Source organism: Hyla sarda, chromosome 1, assembly GCF_029499605.1.
Source record: "Hyla sarda isolate aHylSar1 chromosome 1, aHylSar1.hap1, whole genome shotgun sequence".
Taxonomy (NCBI): Eukaryota; Metazoa; Chordata; class Amphibia; order Anura; family Hylidae; genus Hyla; species Hyla sarda.
This window is the reverse complement of record NC_079189.1, coordinates 381,681,395-381,704,425: the sequence shown is the minus strand read 5'-3', so window position 1 is coordinate 381,704,425 and position 23,031 is coordinate 381,681,395. Positions and strand designations below refer to the sequence as shown.

The window sequence follows — 23,031 nt, the reverse complement described above, 5'->3', positions numbered from 1 at the left end:
CTCTTGGCCGCCTAAATCGTGTAATTAGAGAGCTGCAGGCTGCTATAATTAAAAATATGGCAGCAGCCTTTCCCGGTCAAATGTTTTATTGTTTAGCCCAGGGGCGGACTGACCGGCCGGTCCATTTGGCCGTCGTCCGAAGGCCCAGCCGGGAAAAGGACCCGCCTGTCACATTAAATAAAATAAAAAACATTTTTAATTGCCTGCGACACCCGGGCCCAGCACACACCCGGGCCCAGAGAATGGTGCTGCTGGCTTGCATCTCCCACACAGCCAAGGCAGCCTTATAAGAGAACCACAGTGGCTGTCTGGGAGAGGCGCTTTGAACTCCGGCATGGTGCTGCTGCACTTAGACCTGAGGTCACGTCACCGTGGGGATGACATGACCTCACATCTAAGTGCAGCAGCGCCACATCGGAGTTCACTGTGCCACCGATCAGTGCGCCCGCTGCCCTGCTTGTCCTCAGGTACAGAACCCTGCTTGTCATCAGTGTACAGAGCCCTGCTTGTAAATCAGTGTTCAGAGCCCTGCTTGTCCTCAGTGTACAGAGCCCTGCTTGTCCTCAGTGCACAGAGCCCTGCTTGTCCTCAGTGCACAGAGCCCTGCTTGTCCTCAGTGCACAGAGCCCTGCTTGTCCTCAGTGCATAGAGCCCTGCTTGTCCTCAGTGCACAGAGCCCTGCTTGTCCTCAGTGTACAGAACCCTGCTTGTCCTCAGTGTGCAGAGCCCTGCTTGTCCTCAGTGTGCAGAGCCCTGCTTGTCCTCAGTGTGCAGAGCCCTGCTTGTCCTCAGTGTGCAGAGCCCTGCTTGTCCTCAGTGCGCAGAAACCTGCTTGTTCTCAGTGTACAGAGCCCTGCTTGTCCTCAGTGTGCAGAGCCCTGCTTGTCCTCAGTGTACAGAGCCCTGCTTGTCCTCAGTGTACAGAGCCCTGCTTGTCCTCAGTGTACAGAGCCCTGCTTGTCCTCAGTGTACGGAGCCCTGCTTGTCCTCAGTGTACGGAGCCCTGCTTGTCCTCAGTGTACGGAGCCCTGCTTGTCCTCAGTGTACGGAGCCCTGCTTGTCCTCAGTGTACGGAGCCCTGCTTGTCCTCAGTGTACGGAGCCCTGCTTGTCCTCAGTGTACAGGGCCCTGCTTGTCCTCGGGGTACAGAGCCCTGCTTGTCCTCTGTGTACAGAGCCCGGCTTGTCCTCAGTGTACAGAGTCCACCCGAAGAAGTGCCCTTATCTCTCTGCTGGCCTTCTCAGTCGACAGCTGCATGGACCCAAAACAGGGTAGCCTGGCCAGGTGGGTGGCTTATGAATTGTACAGTTGTATGTATCTTCTACCTGCCTTTCACCACTCCCTACATGATGGCACAGTCTGACTTATAAGTTATATATGAAATATAACTTATATCTCTGAATGTACCATCATGTAGGGGGTGGTGAAAGGCAGGTAGAAGATGGAGTAGGCTTCCCAGCAGCACAGAGTATTTCTGGCAGGAACTGTAGTGAAACAGACAGTCTGACTCACTACAGTTCCCTCCAGAAATACTCTGTGCTGCTGTGCTATTTCTGTAATAAATCTAAGAGGCCTCAGCCTCACCCAAGCAGAAGGCAAAAAAGGTAAAGTGTGTGGCTTATAAATGGACTAGTTGCTATTTTTTACCGCACACTATATGATGGCAGAGTCAGAGAGGAGTTATATATCTGACTGTGCCATGATGTAGTGAGCGGTGAAAGGCAGGTACTCCTGTGAAAAGCTTTTTTTTTTCTTTTTATAAATCAACTGATGCTAGAAAGTTAAACAGACTTATTAGCGGCTGTATACGACAGAGGAAATTCTTTTCTTTTTGGATTTCACTTCTGTCACAACCACGGTGCTCTCTGCTGACACCTCTATGTCAGGAACTGTCCAAAGCAGGAGAAATTCCCCATAGCAAACATATGCTGCTCTGGACATTTCCTAAAATGGACAGAGGTGTCAGCAGAGAGCATTGTGGTCGTGACAGAAAAGAAATCCAAAAAGAAAAGAAATTCCTCTGTAGTATGCAGCCATTAATAAGCTGTGAATAGCGAGGTTATGATATATATTAAAGTTTGCCTTCAAATATGCAATTTATACAGTTAATTTTAATATCACCTGCTTACTTTGTTCTTTTCTTCTTTTTATCGCGCTTGGGGGGGCCTCAGATTTATTTTCGACTAAGGCCTCAAAAAGTCTAGCGCCGCCTCTGATAATGATAATAAAGGGCTCACATATGTATAATATGAAATCCAACACAGGATCACATGGTAAACCTCTAGTGCAGAAGAAAGCACAAGTTAAGCATACAATAAAGAGAAAGTACACATTATATAATCCTTTTCCCTCACAGTGTAATCCTACTGCGATCATGACAGCAGCACTACTACACAATAAAAGTAATGCATCATGCAAGGAAAAACAGGGATTAGGGTTAAATCAATTACATTGTAATGTATATACACAATAAATGTGGTAATGTAGCTTAACTATGAATCCCCAGTATTAACACTCCATGCAGACTATTCCTCAGCCCCCAGCCAGCCTTTGGGTTGCGGCTTTTATATTTAACTCTGCAGGGTCACATGTGCTCTGTAGCATTTCTTGAAGACCAACTGGTGAAGCATTTATAAGCGGGTGGACGGATTAAGCAGCTGCAGGGAGCGAATAACCAGCATTTTAGTTTATCGGTCTCTTCTGTGGAGAAGATACACCAATTTCCTGCAAAATGTCAGACAGAAGCCCCTTTGAAACGGATATGTTAACCCTTACTCGATTTGTCATGGAAAGGGGAAGACAAGCCAAGGGTACCGGAGAACTGACACAACTCCTCAATTCCATGCTGACTGCTATAAAAGCCATTTCTTCTGCCGTGAGGAAAGCTGGCATTGCTCATATGTGAGTCCTTTTAACTAGAAGTGTAATCCTCTGTACATGTAACTACACTTGCTACTGGTCAGCTCTTGTTAGGAAGCATGCTCGTACCACAAGAAATCCTATTTGCTAACAACTAAAAGAGCGGTTATATGTATGGCTTACTAAGTCACAAACAAACTGAAGTATATATTTATATACTGATGGCTTTAAAATCCTAGTTTTAGAAGACATATAAGGAAAGAAAGAAGAAATGTAATGAATGAACGGTTACATTTTTTTTTGCATTTTTGACCTCTGTGGTGTTTTATGACATACAGTTTCATGTAACACCATGATTTGCTGAAAGGCTTGATTTACACTTAGCAGTTTTTTTTTCAAAAATTGCCACTGCAGTATTTGAGCCAATGCCGGAAGGAATGGGAAATATAAAGGAAGGACTAATACATCTCCTTCCTGCTGATTCCACTTCTGGCTCCAAAACTGCAGTGAAAGCTTTCCCCAAAAAATGCCAAGTGGAAACAAAGCCTACCAGCAACAAAAAACCCCGGTGCCTGTTGGAGAAAACAGGCCTGCATCCTCTACGTTTGTAGTGTACGGTTGCTGGATCCGGGTGGGAGAGGCGAAAAACGTCCGCTCCCGTATCCCAGCCGGATGTGGCCCAAACCCCATTCATTTCAATGAGCTGACCGTAGTCAAATGCTGACTCCGGTTGTCTCATTTTTCCCCGTATACGGTTTTCTGACCGGACCAAAAATCATGGTATTCCAGCGTTTGACTCCGGTTGGCTCATTGAATTGAATGGGGTTCGGGACAGATCTGGCTGGAACACGGGAGGGGCTGGTTTTCGCCCCACCCAACCGGATCCAGCAACCGTACACTACAAATGTAGTGTGAACACACCCTTAGCTGGATTTACTCATATGGGAGGATTTATCAAAACCTGTGCAGCGGACTAGTTGCCCATAACAACAAGATTGCTTCTTTTGTCCTTCAGAGGCCTTTCTAAAAATGAAAGTAGCAATCTGGTTGCTATGGGCAACTAGTCAACTTTTCCTCTGCACAGTTTCAAATAAATCTTCCCAATAGTATTTTCATGGTCAGTATTTTTAGCCAAAACCATAAGTAAAACTTACACTTTTGTACCTATATGTGAACGTAACCTTACAGATTATGGACGGTACCTCAAAAAACCACCATATAGCTGCATATGCTGTTTGTACACTTTATTGCAGTGTAGATGAGTCGTAAGATAAAATGAATAACTGATGCAGCAATAAAAAAAGGGATAGATCCCACTTCTGAAACATTGGCCACCTGGCCCCATTCAACCTGAATGTGGTGGACAGACCTACCTGGGATTTGAAAAACAGCTGAGCTGCGCTATACTGTTGATGCAATTCCCTTCATTTCCATAGGAGTTATACAATTTTTGGTGAGCACAGCATATTCACAATAGCTGAAGCCTAGAGCTCAGATTCCTTCTTCCTGTGTAATGACATTTGCAAAGGTCACAGAGTAATCCCAGTAAAGTCCTGTTCACACTACATAATTTACAAGCAGAGAAGTTCTCCTCTTGTTTTTAATGGGGTTCTGCTGCACCATGCACTACTGAATTTTCACAATGGAAATTCACATTCTGGACTCCACTAAAAGAATAAACAGGTACATTGTTCTTGTGAAATCTGCTCAAAAATGCATTGCCATCAATGGAGATGGCGCATGTCTAAGCGGTCCGAGTGCTGATTCATTTAGGCAGCAACTGCAGCACACGTCTTCCTGGAATTTCTCTGGGCAGATATTCCCTAGTGTGAATGGACACTAACAATTTCCATTCACTGGAATTAGATAGCTCCTGTCTATTAGGCTAGGTTCAGACTACGGAATCTCCGGAGATTCCGAGTGTGGCCAGCGCCGACTGAATCAGTCGGCGCTAGGACCGTGAGGACACTGCAGTCTCCAATAGACTGCAATGTGTTCCGCGAGTATTACAAATTCAGCTTCACAAATTCCGAAGTGTGAATTTGTGAACGGAAACCCATTCACTGCACTATACATTTTAGCAAGCGGAATTTACGCCTGCAATTTCAAAGCGGAATTGCAGGCGGAAATTCTGTAGTCTGAACTTAGCCTTATTGCCTATGTCCTTAGGGATTTCCGTAAAGCATATTGCTAAGGCTATGTTCACATGGCAGCATTTCCTCACTGAATTTCTTTTACATCTCCATGCAAAAATCATGACACACAAGTAATTTGAAACAGAATTTCCATGTGGTGGATAAAGCTGAATTTCAGCCTTGGCCTATGTTCACATGGTGGAAATTTTTTGACGATTGTCCACCTGGAAAATACAGAAGAACATTCTGAAAACAGCATGTTCTGCTGCAGCTAGGACCAATCGGAAATGTGCCATCTCCATAAATGGCAGTGCATTTTCGAGCAGATTCCACACCAGAATCAAATTTTCTGTGACAAAACCTTTGCCATGGAAATTCCACTGTGTGCATGGTGCGGCAGAACCCCACTGAAAGCAAAAATTGAAATTTCCCAGTGGCAATTTTATGCCAGATTCCGCTCGGAAATTGCATTGTGTGAACATGGCCTTATTGCTTTAGAAAGGCAAGTAAATCTTATGGGGAGATCTATCAAAACTTGTGCAAAGGAAAAGTTGGCCAGTTGCCCATGGCAAGGAATCAGATTGCTTCTTTCATTTTTGAAATGGCTTCTTTAAAAAAAAAAAATAATTGGTTGTTATGGGTAACTGGTCAACTTATCCTCTGGACAGGTTTTAATAAATCTCCCCCATAGTGCCTGTGAGTTTAACCCCTTAAGGACCCGGGCTTTTTCCATTTTTTAATTTTCAATTTTTCCTCCTTAACTTAAAAAAATCATAACTCTTTAAAATTTTCACCTAAAATTATATATGATGGCTTATTTTTTGTGTCACTAATTCTACTTTGTAATGACATTAGTCATTTTACCCAAAAATCTACAGTGAAACGGGGAAAAAAAATCAATGTGCGACAAAATTGATGAAAAAACACTATTTTGTAAGTTTTGGGGGGCTTCTGTTTTTTACGCAGTACATTTTTCGGCAAAAATGATACCATATCTTTATTCTGTAGGTCCATACGGTTAAAATGATACCCTACTTATATAGGTTTGATTTTGTATCACTTCAGAAAAAAATCATGAATACATGCAGGAAAATTTATATGTTTAAAATGGTCATCTTCTGACCCCTATAACTTTTTTTTTTTTTTTTTTTTCTGTGTTCAGGGCACTATGAGGGCTCATTTTTTGCGCCGTCATCTGAAGTTTTTAGTGGTACCATTTTTGTTCTGATCAGACTTTTTGATCACTTTTTATTCACTTTTTTGTGGTATAAAAAGTGATCAAAAATGCGCTATTTTGGACTTTGAATTTTTTTGGCGCGTACGCCATTGAACATGCGGTTTAAAAAGCGGTATATTTTTATAATTCGGACATTTCCGCACGTGGCGATACCACATATGTTTATTTTTATTTACACTGTGTTTTTTTTATTCTTGGAAATGGCGGGTGATTCAAACTTTTATTAGGGGAAGGGAATATTGAAAGGGTTAATGATTTTTTTACACTTTTTTAATGCAATATTATAGCTCCTATAGGGGGCTATAGCATTGCATTAACTGATCTTTAACACTGATTGATTCATCTCCATAGGAATGGATCAATCAGTGTTTTCGGCGATTGAATGCTCAAGCCTGGATCTCAGGCTTGAAGCATTCAATCGGCGATCGGACTGCAGGAAGGAAGGTAAGAGACCTTCCTCCTATGCTACAGCTGTTTAAGATGCCGCGATTATACCGCGGCGATCCCGAACAGCTCCCTGAGCTAACCGGCAACTTTCACTTTCACTTTTAGCCACGTGGCTCAGCTTTGAGCGCGCGGCTAAAGGGTTAATAGCGCGCGGCACCGCGATCAGTGCCGCGCGCTAATAGAGGCGGGTCCCGGCTTCACTATGACGCCGGGCCTGCCGCGATATGATGCCGGGTCACCGTGTGACCCCGCGTTATATCGCAGGACCGGGACCCAGGACGTACTCACACGTCCTGGGTCCTTAAGAGGTTAACAACAAAGGACATAAATGTACGTCCTAGTGCCCTGGTACGTAATGCACCAGGACATACATTTATGGCATCTTGCTATCAGCAGCCAGTTCCCCGCCGGTAATTGCCGATATTAGTGATTGTACTGGCGTCCATCATTAACCTCTCAGGTGCCATGATCAATGTCTGCGACAATGCGGCACTTTGAATGGAGTATTAAAAAATTTGAAAAATCCCCTCCCCAAATGTAAATGGCCCCTTTTTCCGGTTTTGCCCAAAATGTGTTTACAAAAAAAATATATATATTTATGAACATGCAGTGGGGCAAAAATGTAGTAAGCCTCCAATTGTCCCAAGTTCTCCTAAATAAAAAGATGAGAGGCCTGTAATTTTCATTATGGGTATACCTCAACTATGAGAGACATAATGAGAAAAAAAAATCCATAAAATCACAGTTTGATTTTTAAAGAATTTATTTGCAAATTATGGGGGAAAATATGTATTTGGTCAATAACAAAAGTTAATCTCAATACTTTGTTATATACCCTTTGTTGACAATGACAGAGGTCAAACGTTTTCTGTAAGTCTACACAAGGTTTTCACACACTGTTACTGGTATTTTCGCCCATTCCTCTATGCAGATCTCCTCTAGAGCAGTGATGTTTTGGGGCTGTTGCTGAGCAACACAGACTTTTAACTCCCTTCAAAAGTTTTCTATGGGGTTGAGATCTGGAGACTGGCTAGTTAGGAAGTTCCTGGCTAGCTTCTTATAAACCCATTTCTTTATTGTCCGGGCGGTGTGTTTGGGATCATTGTCAGGCTGAAAGACCCAGCCACGTTTCATCTTCAATGCCCTTGCTGATGGAAGGAGGTTTTCAATCAAAATCTCACAATTCATCATTTCCTTTTACACGGATCAGTCATCCTGGACCTTTGCTGAAAAACAGCCCCAAAGCATGATGTTTCCACCCCTATGCTTCACAGAATTTATGGTGTTCTTTAGATGCAACTCAGCATTCTTTCTCCTCCAAACACAACAAGTAAAATTTTTGCCAAAAAGTTCTACTTTGGTTTTATCTAACCATATGACATTCTCCCAGTCCTCTTCTGGATCATCCAAATGCTCTCTAGCAAACTTCAGACGGCCCAGACATGTACTGGCTTAAGCAGGGGGACACATCTGGCACTGCATGATTTGAGTCCATGGCGGCGTAGTGTGTTACTGATGGTAGCCTTTGTTACTTTGGTCCCAGCTCTCTGCAGGTCATTCATTAGGTCCCCTGTGTGGTTCTGGGATTTTTGCTCACTTGCTAATTTTTGCTTGTGATCATTTTGACACCACGGGGTGAGATCTTGCGTGGAGTCCCAGATGGAGGGAGATTATCAGTGGTCTAGTATGTCTCCCATTTTCTAATTATTGCTCCCACAGTTGATTTCTTCACACCAAGCTGCTTGCCTATTGCAGATTGTCTTCCCAGCCTGGTGCAGGTCAACAATATTGTTTCTGGTGTCCTTCGACAGCTCTTTGGTCTAAGCCATAGGGGAGTTTGGAGTGTGACTGTTTGAGGTTGTGGACAGGTTTCTTTTATACTGATGAGAAGTTCAAACAGGTACGATTAATACAGGTAAAGAGTGGAGGACAAAGGAGACTCTTAGGCTAGGTTCAGACTATGGAATTTACCTGTACGCCCTATGCCCGGTGTTTAAAACGGGGTCACACCATGACCCCGCATCACAACGGGTCGGTCCCATCTGCTATTCATAGCCGGGACCCTGGGCTAACAGTGTGCAGCGCCAATCGTTGTGCCGCGTGCTATTAACCCTTGAGACGCGGCGATCAAAGTTGACCGCTGCGTCTGAATGTGAAAGTAAACGCTTCCCGGCAGCTCAGTCGGGCTGATCGGGACATTGCGATGTTCCGATCTGCTCGGAAACGAACGGAGGTCCCCTTACCTGTCTCCGCGGCATCCGATCGGGGTCTGATTGCTCCAGGCCTCAGCTATCTTGCTGATCCATGCAAAGCTATGGCTTTGCAGGGATCAGCATAAGAGATCAGTGTGTGCAGTGTTATAGGTCCCTATGGGAGCTATAGCACTGCAAAAAAAAGTGAAAAAAAAAAATAAGTAAACCAAGGTAGTTTAACCCCTTCCCTAATAACAGTTTGAATCACCCCCCTTTTCCCATAAAAAAAAAACTGTAAATAAAAATAAACATATGTGGTATCGCCGCGTGCGAAAATGTCCGAATTATAAAAATACATTATAAAAATTATAAAAATTTTTAACATATAAATTTTCCTGCATGTAGTTATGATTTTTTTTCTGAAGTACGACAATATCCATCCTATATAAGTAGGGTATCATTTTAACCGTATGGACCTACAGAATAAAGATAAGGTGTTTTTTTTTTTTTTTTTTTTTCTGAAAAATGCACTGTGTAGAAACGTAAGCCCCCAAAAGTTACAAAATGAAATTTTTTTCTTCAATTTTGTCGCACAAGGAATTTTTTTTCCCCATTTCACCGTGGATTTTGGGGGTAAAATGACTAATGTCACTGGAAAGTAGAATTGGTGGCGCAAGAAATAAGCCATCATATGGAATTTTATGTGCAAAATTGAAAGCATTATGATTTTTAGAAGGTGATGAGGAAAAAATGAAAATGCAAAAGCAGAAAAACCCTGCGTCGTTTAGGGGTTAAGTGGTCAGCTGCTCGGAAATGGGAGGATGCTAGCTGTTTGGTGTTGATAGTTGATGACAATGCACTTTAATATTTGCTGTTCTTTTTAGGGTGGGAGTAGTGCTGCGGCCTCATGTAGAAAACTGCATGGGATGGTTTCTCAGTTTTCTAATTTTCAGATCTGTGCATGAAAAAAGAGAGGTCATGAGTTTTTCTGCAGAAGATTCTACACACCAGCCTTTGTTTGTTTTACATTCTGATGTCTCGGCTGTCAACACCTTTCCTCAGGTAGTTTATAAAATAATCTAGGTGCAAGGTCATCATGTTAGGAGGTGGCATCTAGGAGACTGTGAAGAGAATCAGGGTGTTTTCTCGTAAAGGGAACCTGTCACATTGAAAATGCTGCTGGATCTAGAGCCATCATGTTATAGAGCAGGGGGAGCTGAGCAGATTGATATACAGTTTTGTAGGAAAAGATCAGGAGAACTTGTAATATTGAATAAAATCTCATTCTGGGCTAGGTAGCCAAGTGGGCGAGAGTGATTGACAACTCTCTCTGTATGCACCTTATACACAGAATAGGACCACCCAAATGACTACCATATTATATCATGTTTTATGGCCACATTTAGGTTTTTTTTTTTTTTTTTTTTTTGAGGGATTCTTTTATTCCATAAATGGTTGTTTTTTTTAATTAATTTTTTTTTTTTTTTTGGGACTGATTTATGCCCCCAAAAGACACCAAACAGTGTGTGTGTGTGGGATATTTATATATAATTAGAACTTCCTCCGCAAGGAAACAGCACCCAACACCAGGTCCAGGTAAAGTGCAAGCTACAGGGTCTTTATTGCATCAAGAGAGACAATGCGACGTTTCGGCTAACACACACACACAGTCATGACTGTAAATGTTGGCACCCCTGAAATTTTTCAAGAAAATGAAGTATTTCTCACAGAAAAGGATTGCAGTAACACATGTTTTTCTATACACATGTTTATTCCCTTTGTGTATATTGGAACTAAATTAAAAAATGGAGGAAAAAAAGCAAATTGGACATAATGTCACACCAAACTCCAAAAATGGTCTGGACAAAATTATTGTCACCCTTAACTTAATATTTGGTTGTACACCCTTTTGAAAAAAATAACTGAAATCAGTAACTTCCTATAACCATCAATAAGCTTCTTACACCTCTCAGCCGGAATGTTGGACCACTCTTCCTTTGCAAACTTCTCCAGGTCTCTCTTATTGGAAGGGCGCCTTTTCCCAACAGCAATTTTAAGATCTCTCCACAGGTGTTTAATGGGATTTAGATCTGGACTCATTGCTGGCCACTTCAGAACTCTCCAGCACTTTGTTGCCATCCATTTCTGGGGGCTTTTTGACGTATTTTTGGGGTCATTGTCCTGCTGGAAGACCCAAGATCTCAGACACTAACCCAGCTTTCTGACACTGGGCTGTTCAGTGCGACCAAAAATCCGTTGGTAATCCTCAGATTTCATGATGCCTTGCACACATTCAAGGCACCCAGTGCCAGAGGCAGCAAAACAACCCCAAAACATCATTGAACCTCCACTATATTTCACTGTAGGTACTGTGTTCTTTTCTTTGTAGGCCTCATTCTGTTTTCGGTAAACTGTAGAATGATGTGCTTTACCAAAAACCTCTATCTTGATCTCATCTGTCCACAAGAAGTTTTCCCAGAAGGATTTTGGCTTATTCAAGTTCATTTTGGCAAAATGTAGTCTTGCTTTTTTATGTCTGTGTCAGCAGTGGGGTCCTCCCGGGTCTCCTGCCATAGCGCTTCGCTTTTATTTAAATGTTGACGGATAGTTTGCGCTCACACTGATGCTCCCTGAGCCTGCAGGACAGCTTGAATATCTTTGGAACTTGTTTGGGGCTGCTTATCAACTATCCTGCGTTGACACCTTTTCATCAATTTTTCTCTTCCATCTACCCCCTGGGAGATTAGCTACAGTGCCATGGGTTGCAAACTTCTTGATAATGTTGCGCACTGTGGACAAAGACAAATCTAGATCTCTGGAGATGGACTTGTAACCTTGAGATTGTTGATATTTTTCCACAATTTTGGTTCTCAAGTCCTCAGACAGTTCTCTTCTCCTCTTTCTGTTGTCCATGCTTAGTGTGGCACACAATGCAAAGACTAAGTGAACTTCTCTCCTTGTTATCTGCTTTCAGGTATGATTCACATGCTTGTAACAATCTGATTTTTCCACAATTTTGAAAGAGTGCCAATAATTTTGTCCAGCCCATTTTTGGAGTTTGGTGTCACATTATGTCCAATTTGCTTTTTTTCCTCCCTTTTTTGGTTTAGTTCCAATACACCCAAAGGGAATAAACATGTGTATAGCAAAACATGTGTTACTGCAATCCTTTCCTGTGAGAAATACTTCATTTTCTAGAAAAATTCAGGGGTGCCAACATTTACAGCCATGACTGTATAGCCTCACTGCAGTGAATTAGTTCATAGACTGTAACCAGCTTTTACTATCTATTAGCTGACATTTTTGATCTTCTTGCACGTTTAGGTTTGGCATTGCCGGAAGTGTGAATGTAACTGGGGATGAAGTGAAGAAACTGGATGTCCTGTCTAATGATCTTGTGATAAATATGCTGATATCCTCATATTCCACATGTGGCATGGTTTCTGAGGAAAACAAAGAAATCATTATTACACCAAAAGATAAGCAAGTAAGTTTAAGTTATCATTGTCAGACTAAGTTTCGACTTATTTTTTTTTTTTTGTTTTTACACCTCAGAAAATGCCAGCAAAAATGAAATGCTTCTGGTATTTTTTTCTGGCGAGTGGAGTGAGGTGAGTGAAGACTTGAGGCTTCTGCACCAAAATTTCCAAATGGAATTTTTCCGCTCTGAATTTCTGTAGTGTGAATAGGTCCTCAGTGTGCACTGATTATGGCATGGAGAGGTAGAGGGTTCCAGCATTTTTTATGTGAACACATCACAGATCCACAGAGGAAATTCAGCAAGGAATTTTTTTGCTGAATTTCCTCAGTGTGCAAGGGCCTTTAGGCCATGTTCACACAGTGAAAAAATTTAGGAATGTCCTCCTGGAAAACATGGGTGGACATTCCGCTGATTTTGTTGGCGCATGTTCTGGCAGGGCTAGGACTGTTTTTTAAAAAATGTGCCATCTTCATAGACGGCAATGCATTTTCGTGAAGAAGCCGCAGAAACAATAAATGCATTAATTCATTGTTTCTGCAGATGCGGTAATCTGGATGTCAGCAAAAGAAACCAGGCCCCAGTTGTCAAAGCACAATTACTTTTCTGGCACATGTCGCAGACACTTTATGGAATATGGAATATGCTGTTCAGTTTTGGTCACCTGTTCATAGAAGGGACACTGTGGAGCTGGAGAGGGTGCAGAGACGCGCAACTAAACTAATATGGGGCATGGATCATCTTAGCTATGAGGAGCGATTAAAGGAGTTACAATTGTTTAGTCTTGAGAAGAGACGTTTAAGGGGGGATATGATAAACGTATATAAGTATATAAATGGCCCATACAAAAAATATGGAGAAAAACTGTTCCAGGTTAAACCCCCCCAAAGGACGAGGGGGCACTCCCTCCGTCTGGAGAAGAAAAAGTTTAGTCTCAAGGGGCGACACGCCTTCTTTACCGTGAGGACTGTGAATTTATGGAACGGTCTACCTCAGGAACTGGTCACAGCAGGAACAATTAATAGCTTTAAAACAGGATTAGATACATTCATGGAACAAAATAAGATTAATGCTTATGAAGAAATATAAAATCCCATCCCTTCCCCAATATCGCGCCACACCCCTACCCTTCAATTCCCTGGTTGAACTTGTTGGACATATGTCTTTTTTCGACCGTACTAACTATGTAACTATGTAACTATGTAACTATGGTGCAAAACCGGAAACCATTATTGTCTCACATGGAGGCACAACATGCTTGACTGTTACTGTCACTTTAAGTGGTAGCAAACCCATTGGTCACAGTCTCTAGAAGAGTTACCCAGCTTGTTGCTTTTGCTCATAATTTGTGGACACAGAGGGACATTTCTCATTGCTGTCTTTGGAAAGTACGTTTTGAAGTTGCGTTTTTTTTTTTGCTTTAGTTCTGCTTGTGTGACACATTTATCATACGATCACAAGTGGGTTATAAATTTGTCGCACATTAGCAATAAATCATGACAGAAAACCACTCAGTATGATTCCTACTCTCTTTTCTGACATAAAAGTCTCAGTTGGGACTTTTTGTGAGACTTTTTTTTTTAAAAGAACTCTACAAAGGCATTATTGTAAGCCAGGTCTGACATGGCTATGAATTGCAACATTTTGAATGTATTTGCGACTTTGTAATGCCTACATGAAACATTCGCACATCATAAAAAACTGAAAGTTGCTTAGGTAAGGCTGGATGCTACAGATTGTAAATTGCTTCTATTAAAAAATCTTAATCCTTCCTGTACTTATTAGCTGCTGAATACTTCAGTGGAAATTCTTTTCCGTTTGAAACACAGAGCTCTCTGCTGACATCACGAGCACAGTGCTCTCTGCTGACATCTCTGTCCATTTTAGGAACTGTCCAGGGTAAAAGGAAATCCCCATAGCAAACATATGCTGTTCTGGGCAGTTCATAAAATGGACAGAGATGTCCGCAGAGAGCACTGTGCTCGTGATGTCAGCAGACAGTTCTGTGTTTCAAAAAGAAAATAATTTCCGCTGTAGTATTCAGCAGCTAATAAGTACAGGAAGGATTAAGATTTTTTAATAGAAGTAATTTACAAATCTGTTTAACTTTCTGGCACCAGTTGATTTAAAAAAAATACCCCTTTAAGCGTTTATTCACATGTAAAATATCCTACGCATATTTGTTGAAGCTGCAGATTTGTTACTGTGTTCAGTCACTTAGTTTACATTGAACTTTGCATCATAAAATCTTCAGCTTCAAATCCTGTACATGTAACTACACCCTAAAGAGAGATCCACTGGTTCTTATACAACCTACATATTCATGTGGCAAAATAATGTGGATATGCGCAGGTAGCATTCACAAAAGATCAGAAAAGTAGATTTATAAAGTAAATATATAGCGAAATCTGCATGTTTTTACATATTATTTATACACATTTGCAGTTTATATGCACCTTTATTTACATTAGTGTCTCTCTTTTCATTTAGTGTGACTAAGTATGTATTGCAAGTAGCCAGCAGATGGCGATGCAGCTTAACCTCACGAATGCTCCTAAATGACATCATGTTTTACATGTCTCTTACATGATTTTTGTGTCAACACAAATCTATATAGATGTAGCTTGAACATTTTGTTACTCTGTGTAGAGATGAGCGAACTTACAGTAAATTCGATTCGTCACGAACTTCTCGGCTCGGCAGTTGATGACTTATCCTGCGTAAAATAGTTCAGCCTTCAGGTGCTCCGGTGGGCTGGAAAATGTGGATACATTACTAGGAAAGAGTCTCCCAGGACTGTATCCACCTTTTCCAGCCCACCGGAGCACCTGAAAGCTGAACTAATTTATGCAGGAAAAGTCATCAACTGCCGAGCCGAGAAGTTCCTGACGAATCGAATTTACTGTAAGTTCGCTCATCTCTAACTCTGTGGTTATGCAGTTGTCTGTATATGTCTGTCAAAATGACAAGTGATTTAATGAAATGTTTTCTTTCAGGGTAAATATATTGTGTGTTTTGACCCTCTTGATGGTTCTTCCAATATAGACTGCTTAGCATCAATTGGAACAATATTTGCCATTTACAGAAAGGTAGGTCATTTACTAGCTTATGTGTTATTGAACTAAAACTATTGATTTTATTGCATTGTGGGAAAGAGGACAACTTGCAGCTTATTTAATGTAAGATACACTGGTAACAAATTCACATTGGGCTGGAATAATTCATAATCCTAGATCATTAAATTATAATGCCACATTTTGGGGACTTTGCTGAGGATGATTATAACAAAGTGGTGGCTGTGAGATGATGTAAAATATCATTGCTTAAATTACCTTATGTGCCTAGAGTTGCATATGTTACACTGTAATTACACCTATGTACTGTGGGAGATTAGCACTGTAGAAACAGTCTAATAGCAGCAATAGAACACTGCCTGCCTAATGGGGGGGGGGGGGGAGAGACACTGCCTGCCTAATGGGGGGGGGGGGAGAGACACTGCCTGCCTGATGTGGGGGGGGGGGGAACACTGCCTGCCTGATGTGGGGGGGGGGGGGGGAAACACTGCCTGCCTGATGTGGGGGGGGGGGGAAACACTGCCTGCCTGATGTGGGGGGGGGGGGGAAACACTGCCTGCCTGATGTGGGGGGGGGGGGAACACTGCCTGCCTGATGTGGGGGGGGGGGGAACACTGCCTGCCTGATGTGGTGGGGGGGGGGGGAACACTGCCTGCCTGATGTGGTGGGGGGGGAACACTGCCTGCCTGATGTGGGGGGGAACACTGCCTGCCTGATGTGGGGGGGGGGGGGAACACTGCCTGCCTGATGTGGGGGGGGCACTTCCTTCCTGATGTGGGGGGGGGAACACTGCCTGCCTGATGTGGGGGGGGGGGGAACACTGCCTGCCTAATGTGGGGGAACACTCCCATTGTTGCGAAAATGACATGAGTGGCACTTGCCAAGGTAAAGCCGCACATTTCTGAACTGGTCTCTGAAAGACAACAGCAGAAGTCACACTGATTTGCAGTAAATATTCATTATGTTTTTGTGTGAAAATCATGTTTTAATGGTTTTGTTCTTAATGATTTTGTTCATTTTGTGTACCTATGTATAAATGTGGTGTCCCGGCACCGGATTGCATCCGTTGCCTTGTAGTGAGGTTCCCAAAGTCAGAGTCCCTAGGTGTAGGTGGGGTCCTCATCCTTAGCTAGCCCCTTATCACCCCTTTTGTAATTAAAATTTAATGTGTGTGTATATATTTATATAGTAAGTGTACTTACCTAGTTAGTGTCGCAGGACCTGCGGGTCACGTGATGCGTTCCAAAGACTCTATGGTTTCTGTGTATAGGACCTTTTGGAGGAAGTCAGGTGTTCACCCATCAGGCTATGTAACGGTGAGTGACAGCTGACCATGGCCCAATCCAAAAAGGCCCCGCCCCTGCCCACATAAGGGTGCGGCGGCCATGTCTCGCTCTCTTGTTCCTGGGCTGTTGACAGGGAAGGATCTGCGCTGCTGTCATCAGTGAGTTTAGGCCCGAGCCTTGCAGCGACGGCTGATCTTTCCTAAACTGTGAGTGTAATCAATCCCTACGCACTCTGCAAGATCACCGAACCATATCTAACCCCTAAATCCGGACGGATCTTCGCAAATTACCCTAAATTCTGAGACTTATATAAAAAGTCAAGGTCTGCAACAACTGTCAGTCACTGAGGTGTACGGAGACTGTATTAATGAGACTGTTACTGTTCATTGGATGTACCGCAAGTCTTTAAGTAAAGTTTATCCATGTTCAAGTTCAACTACCTTGTGGACCTTCAGTCATTATATGCATGCACCTATCGTTACTGGGAAGGGCGGCGATAGGCCGGAGAATTACCTCAGCATACTAGCCCTCAGCCTGGTGTCACGAGTGATAGGGTTAACCTTAACCCCTGATATACTGAAGCAACACCCTGACTACACTACCCCTACCCCAACGGCTTACCACATAAATATATACTTAAATATATACCTCCTATGTTTTGAATTTGATAAAATCATATTTTATTTTTCCAATTAAGAGGGGTTCGGTGAATGTGCATATGAAACTGGTGGGGTTCAGTACCTCCAACAAGGTTAAGAACCACTGGTCTAGAACATAATTATGGGGACAGTCAAACTACATAAGCTGCACAGTATTTAGAGGGGTGCTTTACAGTAGCCATATGGATCAAAAGAATCTGTAGCCTGGAGATGACTTGAGCATTTGCCCAATGGGCCGAGACGTCCATCTGCCCAGATGCCAGACACAGGGGTTGGAGGGGCTGGAGGTAAAGGTAGGTGGGCAGTTAAAAGAGCAATATGTAGGAGGAGGCAAGAGTGGGCTGTGGAAGGCCGAGTTGTATGATGCAGAAGGACATAGGGTTCTGGGGAGGGACAGAGCACTATTGAGGAGGAGGACAGAGGGGTCTGGGGGCAGAGTAGTATGGGGGAGAACAACAGAAGGTCTGGGGGGCAGGAGTATAAAGAAGGAAGAGGATAGAGAGGTCGGGGGGACAGGAATATGGAGGAGGAGGAGGAGGAGCACAGATGGGTCTGGAGGGGAATAGGAGTATGGAGGAGGAAGACAGTGGAGTCTGGGGGCAGAGTAGTGTGGAGGAGGAAAGAGGGGCCTTGGGGGGTGGGGCAAGAGTAGTATGGAGAGGGAGGAAAGGGAGGTCTGTGGGGGGGGGGGGGGAAGCAGTATAAAGGAGGAAAACAGAGGGTTCTGGGGAGAAAAGGAGTATGGAGCAGGAGGAGCACAGAGGGGCCCTGGGGGAGTTAAGGGTTTGGAGGAAGTTAAGGGGTCTGGGAGGACTTAGGGCTCTGGAGGAGGAGGACAAGGGGTCTGGGGGGACCCAGGGGTGTGGGGGTGACGGGGGGATTTGAAGAAGGACTTGGGGTTCTGGAGCAGGACAGAGGAGCTGAAGGAGGACTTGAGGGTCTGAGTGATAAAGGGCTTGGGGGGGGGGGCAGAGGAGTCTGGAAAAGAACAGAGGGGTTTGGGGAAACTTAGTAGTCTTGAGAACAGAGGGTTCTGGAAGAGGAGGACAGGACTTAGGGGCCTGGGGGGGGGGGGCAAAGGAATCTTGGGGGGCTTAGGGGTCTGGAGGAGGAGGACAGAGGGTCTGAGGGGACTTGGGAGTCTGAAGAAGGTGAATAAAGATGGGTATGGAGAAGGATTCAAGGGGTCTCGGTAACAGAGGGATCTGGAAAAGGACAGTACAGGGGTGGAATCCTGCCAACCTAATAAGAATTACTGTGTGGCCGTATTTTTAGGGGGCATGATGTCTGCCAGGGTTATTATTCAGGGCCTGCATAGTCTAAAATGCCTGGGCCTATATATTTGGTCCTAGTCTGTCCCAGTCTATTGTGAATGGCCCTGTGTTATCTATATAAAGGGTGTACCTTTGATTGTAATCCTCTCTGTGATGACATGACTAAGAAGTGGCCTCTACAGAAACGGAAGTTTTATCCTATTATGAGGTACAGCGGCAAGTGTTAAAAAAACAAACAAACAAAAAAACTGCAATATTACAGGATTTGTTTATACATAGTGAACTAGAAAATAAAAACATCTTTAAAATATGTTTACATATTAAAACTTGTATAAAACTTTTCTTTTATTTTTATAAAAGTTACAATAATAGATCCGTTTCTGATTGCACATTCCCTATAGGTGTGTTTTGTTTATATTGATCTTTCTGTAAAAATCTCATATGATACCAGTGAATTGCTGTTTCATAAGGGGATTAAACATTAACTGGGGTTGTAATCCAGAAATCAGCACCTGTGTGTGCCAAATGGAGAGTCATGGGTGTGACCATGGGAGACCCGCTCAGCACTGCAGACAAAGAATTCCTGAATGACTGTTTACAGAAAGCGATTTCCAATACATAATCTCTGAGCAGCCACATTTCACCTTTAGAAATTATAAAATTGTTTAGATTAGATATATATGGGCTTATGGGTATTTTATTGCCCTGCTGTATTATTGATGTTGCATCAGTTATACACACCTTAGGCAATGGTTTGATCACCACTCTCGTTCCTGTCTGTCATCTTGATGTGTTGTACTGTCTCTAGTAACTTCATCACTAAAGGCAGGTTTACATCAGGAAGAGGCCCAGCAGGAATGAGGAGGGTAAATAGATGTGTGATTACTGTTTACAGTATAGAGCCATCTATATAGATGGCTATATACCATATACACCCTAACCAGTTAACTATGGCTGTTCAGCAGCACTAGTTAACTTTTTTACTTGCTGGGCCCTGGCAGAGTGTTCAGCCCAGCTAGAGGTTACAGAATACCAGTGATCTTTAGTTATCCCTGCTTTACTATATGTTCTTGATGAGCAAGAGGTATACTATGTACACCTCCTGCCCTGCTGGATCTGGGGACTTCTCTAGGAGAGAAACGCCAAGATGTCTTTGCAATAAATAGCATAGTCTCAATCAGCATGCTGCAATTTTGGGAAACTACCAATGAGCTCAAAATGCTGAACAGCAGGAAAAAAAACCACCAAACGCAAAATGAGTTTGGCATTTCAGAATTCCACATTGACTCTCTGCCAACAATGCTGTGCGACAGTTGTGGCATTTTTGCTTTTGTTTTTGCCACAAAAAAAAACTTGGCCTTACAGATTTAGATTTAATTGGTTCCAGAATTCCAGATTATTTCTATGAAAATCTACTCAACCAAGCTGTTATTTACCTGTATTACTGTAATGTTTGGTGTTGAATAGAAGGAAAAATGATGATAAAATGCTATTCTATAAGACTATTGGATTGGCAATGTTGTCTGTTATTTTTCAGACAACAGATACAGAACCCTGTGAACAAGATGCTCTGCAGCCTGGACGAACCATTGTGGCAGCTGGCTATGCTTTGTATGGAAGTGCAACACTTGTGGCGCTCTCGACTGGCCAGGGAGTGGACTGCTTCATGTTAGATCCTGTAAGCATGGCAAAATGTGTTCTTGGACAGAGAACATAATGGATAAGATGAGGAATAAATAAACTGCTGTTTATTTTATTTTTTAATTTTTTTTGCAGGGGCTGGGTGAATTTGTTTTGGTTGACCAAAATGTTAAAATTAAGAAGAAAGGAAAGATTTACAGTCTCAATGAGGGCTATGCAAAATACTTTGATCCTGCAATAACGGAGTACTTACAGAACAAAAAGTTTCCTCCAGTAAGAGAAAAATCCTCTTTTATTTAATAGGTGTTAGTTTTATATAGTGTGTATGTATGTATGTATGTTTTATATAGTGTGTGTGTGTGTGTGTGTGTGTGTGTGTGTGTGTGTGTGTGTGTGTGTGTATATATATATATATATATATATATATATATATATATATATATATATATATATATATATATATATATATATATATATATATATATATATATATAATGTGTCAGACTACATACACTTTTTTTTTTTTTTTTTAAATATACTGTGCGTGAGCTCTCTACCAGAAAGACCATCTCTTGTATTCAATGCTGGGTTCATACAGGTTGGTGTCCTTTTGCCTTTTAGTGTGATTAACCATACTGATAGGGTATGTTCACATTACAGAATTTCCGAGCGGAATTCCACTGCGTGAATTTAACATTGGGGAGAATAGGTTTTCCGTTGACCTATTCACACTGTGGACTTTAAATTTGGCATTCCACACCCACTGAAAGAATGAATACATTCATTCTTTCAGCAGAATTCTGCCTGGACTGTATGCTAGGAATAATTCCTCACTGAATTTTCTTTGTGCATCCGTGATCTGTTCACACTGAGAAAATCACAAGGGAAATGACGAGGAAAAGCCGAAATGCTCTACTTGAAGCAGATTCCATGCAGGATTTCCATGTGGATTCTGCCTTAAAGGGGTACTCCGGTGGAGAATATATATATATAATATATATTTCAACTGGTGCCAGAAGGTGAAACAGATTTGTAAATAACTTCTATTAAGAAATCTTAATCCTTCCAGTACTATCAGCTGCTGTATAATACAGAGGAAGTTCATTTCTTTTTTTTAAATTTGTTTTCTGTCTGTCCACAGTGCTCTCTGCTGACACCTCTGTCCATGTCAGGAACTGTCCAGATCAAGAACAATTCCCTATAGCAAACCTAACCTGCTCTGGACAGTTCCTGACATAAACAGAGGTGTCAGCACTGTAGTCAGACAGAAAGGAAATTGAAAAATAAAAAACTTCTTCTGTATTATACAGCAGCTAAGTACTGTAAGGATTAAGATTTTTTTAATAGAAGTAATTTACAAATTTGTTAAACTTTTTGGCACCAGTTGATTAAAAAAAAAATAATTGTTTTCCATCCGGAGTACCCCTACCTGGAATCATTGTGGATTAAAAGCCCCATTGATGAGGATTATTTTCTGCTTCAAGAATGGACATTTCAGGACCATAGACTTGTATTAAGGGGGTGGGGCGTGAAGTAACGGGGGTGGAGCCATGACATGACGGTGCTCTGTCCCCTTCTTCACCCCGTCATCACGCACAGAGTTTGCTCTGTAGTGATGATGGCAGGGTGGTACTGCAGAGATCGCAGGGGTCCCCAGCGGCAGGACCCCCTGCCATCAGACATCTTGTCCCCTATTTTTTGCATAGGGGATAAGATGTCTGGGGTGGAATACCCCTTTTAATAGTTGCTGCCTGTTTGTATTTATTTTCTTACAGTCCTATTTAGTACTGTTTACCATTGAACTCAAGATAGTTTTCCATTTTGTACTAGGCTGAATAATCTGGACAAGGGAAAATCCCTAGATGTGGATTACCTCTTATGTCATAGAGGGAACCCTGGGCTGTCTGCCAGGCTCACATCTACTTCACATTTCACAAAGTGAAAGTTATGGGACTATGTAAATAATTGTTAATCAGCATTTAAGCTTGAAACCGAAAGCATAAATTTAAAGTGTCCCTCCACTTTAGAAGCATTCGGAATCCTTTTATTCTAAAATTACATTAACATTAACCGGTCACATTGAAAAGGAGGTCCTATTTAAAGGCAACTTGTTGCAGAGCAGGAGATGCTGAGAAGACTGATAAATTGTGTTTTGGAAAATGTCTAGGATAACTTATCATTTAGTCGTTCCTACTTGGTTTTTTGTTTGGAATAAACGTCTGAAAAAACGGCAGTGCAATTTCCTGTATCTGGAGTTTTTTCTGGCATTCTTTCATTTGTGTGGAAATTGCACCTTGGCAGTTTTATTTGGTACCCAAAATTTGTTGGGTACCAAAAAAAAAGATGCAGTAGTGATGGAAAAAATTGTAGTTAACAAAATCTATATATTTTATAACAAAATTTGAATTAAGTTTTAATAAAGTGTGTGTGTGTGTGTGTGTGTGTGTGTGTTTCTTTTTTTTTCTCTATATTTTTTAAATTTTGTAGGTAGTACTACTAATCCCAGCATGGAACAGACTGTTCTATGATGGGAGTAGTAGTACCTGTACTAATAGACACATCTTCCTGTGTGTCAGTCGTGACACCCAATGCGATTGTCCATAATATAGCGGAGATGCGGAGCGGCTCAATATAGCACTCGCATCTCTGCACTATACTCCGAACGGCCAGTGATGTGAATAGAACATTACTCATTCATATTTTCCGCCCAGAGTGAGGGTTGGCCGGATGTTGCAGCCAATCACCGCTC

General features: G+C 42.3%; 1 protein-coding gene across 2 annotated transcripts in view; it reads left to right on the top strand.

The window, feature by feature from the left end:
- Positions 1-2,609: 2,609 nt before the first annotated feature.
- The window catches only part of LOC130307919 (fructose-1,6-bisphosphatase isozyme 2), a 40,042-nt gene continuing 19,620 nt past the window's right edge, over positions 2,610-23,031 (top strand). The window contains exons 1-5 of one of the 2 annotated variants that reach the window (XM_056552205.1): positions 2,610-2,901; positions 12,195-12,357; positions 15,345-15,437; positions 20,179-20,319; positions 20,418-20,555. In XM_056552205.1, coding sequence (XP_056408180.1) covers positions 2,732-2,901; positions 12,195-12,357; positions 15,345-15,437; positions 20,179-20,319; positions 20,418-20,555 — 705 coding nt within the window. In that variant the 5' untranslated portion in view covers positions 2,610-2,731. Of the gene's footprint in view, positions 2,902-3,057; positions 3,133-12,194; positions 12,358-15,344; positions 15,438-20,178; positions 20,320-20,417; positions 20,556-23,031 lie in introns of those variants that run through there. The other variant, XM_056552206.1, reaches the window with a different exon arrangement.